This window comes from Psammomys obesus, unplaced genomic scaffold (genome assembly GCF_907164565.1).
Source record: "Psammomys obesus unplaced genomic scaffold, mPsaObe1.curated_primary_1811, whole genome shotgun sequence".
In the NCBI taxonomy this organism is placed as follows: Eukaryota; Metazoa; Chordata; class Mammalia; order Rodentia; family Muridae; genus Psammomys; species Psammomys obesus.
In genome coordinates, this window is record NW_026590832.1 from 6,670 (window position 1) to 8,962 (window position 2,293).

Consider the following 2,293-nt stretch of genomic DNA (forward strand, 5'->3'; position numbering starts at 1 on the left):
AACAATATATGTAGCATATTTTGGTAGGCATACATATATAGAAATTACATATAAGTAATAGAGGGAAATGAAATTACTAAGCCAGGGAAGAGCTTTGCAAGGAAGCAGAAAGAAAAGCTAAGAGAATCCAGATGGAAACTGTATTAAATCTGCATTACATGGTCCTACTTGGAGAATAAAGCTGCCTGGGCCACAGTGGCGTGCAGGAGTCCAAGGAACTATTAGGAAAGGATTTACACCTCTCCCCCTAAATATAAGCACAAGAACACCACGGTTGCAGAAACCAGCCATATTTGTTCACTTGAAGTATCTGCAGTGTTGATATGGGACCTGGATGTGGTAGCATTTAGTGGGTAGTTTAGAAAACAGTTTCTTAGACCAGCAGCTCTGAGTGCCTGGTGAAACTCTGTATTATTCCCCAAATAGGATATTGATTGGGAGAAGAACTATTTCATAGCTGTTTGTCGGTATCATTATTGAAAAAAATAAACAAACAAAACAAAACAAAAATAACCCCCCACAGTAAGCCAATAAAAGAGAGGCTTTTGTTTCTTTTGTTTGTATGTGTTTTGGATAAATTAAAACCCAACACTGGCAATCAAGCAATGTTATCAGTGGAGAGACAGCGTTATCAATCTAAGAGACTTGCCTTTGGGTTGTTGGCATCAAACATACCAGTTGACAGTCCAATCAGTAAGGAATTTTTGGGGTTTTGTTTTGGTGGTGAATCAGAGCGAGATCGAAGTGTATGTGGTTCTTCTAGTGAACAATGAATTGATTGAATTAAGGGCAAGTGCTCAGAATGAGCCACTTTCTGGAATAAAGGTTCTGGCTTTCCTGACTTCTCTACATCACATCCAGACTGCTGAGAATCATCTACTGCAGGTTCTGTGGAACACAGAAGAGATTATTACATAAGTCTACATAACAGCACTTACAGTTCTAAATATCACCAAGTATCTTATAACATTTAACATGAATCCCATCAAAGGGGCTGGAGAGATGGCTTAGTGGTTAAGAGCACTTGCTATTCTTGCAGAGGGCCTGGGTTTGGCTCTCAGGACCTACATGGCAGCTCATAAACATCTGTAACTCCAGTTCCATGAAATCTGACATGCTCTTCTGTCCTTCATGGGTACCAAGGGTACATGTAAAATACGTACAAAATGTATATGCAGACAAATACTCAGGCAAATAAAATATTTTTAATTAGAAAATGAATTCTATCCAAAAATAACCTCATATCAGAAAAAAACAAAATCAAAATATATATGTAAGTATACTGCACATTACCTTATGAATAATTTTTAAGAAAATATAATTTTTAAGTATTTAATAAATACTTTTATTATATTGGAAGTTTCAAAATATAGATATCCAAAAATAAAAAATACAGTGTAGCCAATCAATTTTTCAGTTTATTTTGTTTATATTGAATGAAAAAGTTATTTATTTTGCCTTACATTTTAATCAATAGTATTTTTAAATGAAACCAATTTATTCAGTGCCCTTAGCATATTATTTTGGCTTTGAAGTAATTCTTTTCATTTTCACCAATATAACTTACCAAAAAGCTAACTGCTTATCTTACCACAGTCCCAGGCTGACTAGTGCAGACTCTTGTTCTCAGGCCTATTTTATTTTAAGAAAGAATTTTGATGACATTACCTATGTGATCCTCACAAAGTTGGTCCACATTCCCCGAAATTCTATTTTCATAAACTTCACACTGCTGCATGGCAACCTTATCTTCCAACCTGCCATAAGCAGGTAAACTAAGCAAAATAAACAAACACCACAGTTTATTAGAAATAAAAGTTCTCTTATATAAAGAAAATGAAACCCACATCTATTAGTACCCTCTACTCCCTTGTCAAGTGTCCAAATATTTTTATTTTTTTAAACCTTTTTTTTTTTCTTTCAAGATAGGTTTTCTCTCTGTAGACTTAACTGTCCTGGATTCATTTTGTAGACAAGGTTGGCCTTGAACTCATAGATATCTGTTTGCCTCTGCCTCCCAAATGCTGGGCCACCATGCCCGGCTGCCCAAGTATTTTTCTCATTTTCATATAATACTTTCTCCTGTAAGTATAGTATGTTTTCTATTTGGAGCAAAGCAAAACTCTTACCAATTATCAATCACTAGTCACTGATCATTCAATCATTCTGAAAGTTTAAATTGTCAGAATCATTTGAAGAATGACCAAATTACAAATGCAAATCACCTAAAAATTATACCCCTATTTCAAAAACACACACACCTACTTTTGCAAAAATAATTTATGTAAACTAT

General features: G+C 34.7%; 1 protein-coding gene across 1 annotated transcript; it reads right to left on the reverse strand.

The window, feature by feature from the left end:
* Nucleotides 1-649: 649 nt before the first annotated feature.
* LOC129678376 (serine/threonine-protein kinase Nek1-like) lies at nt 650-1,775 on the reverse strand (the record flags this gene model as incomplete). Its single annotated transcript, XM_055609130.1, is given in 2 exon segments — nt 650-888; nt 1,669-1,775. Coding segments are annotated over 2 exon segments (346 nt in total), but the record flags the coding sequence as incomplete, so codon positions are not given.
* Between the last annotated feature and the right edge of the window lie 518 nt (nt 1,776-2,293).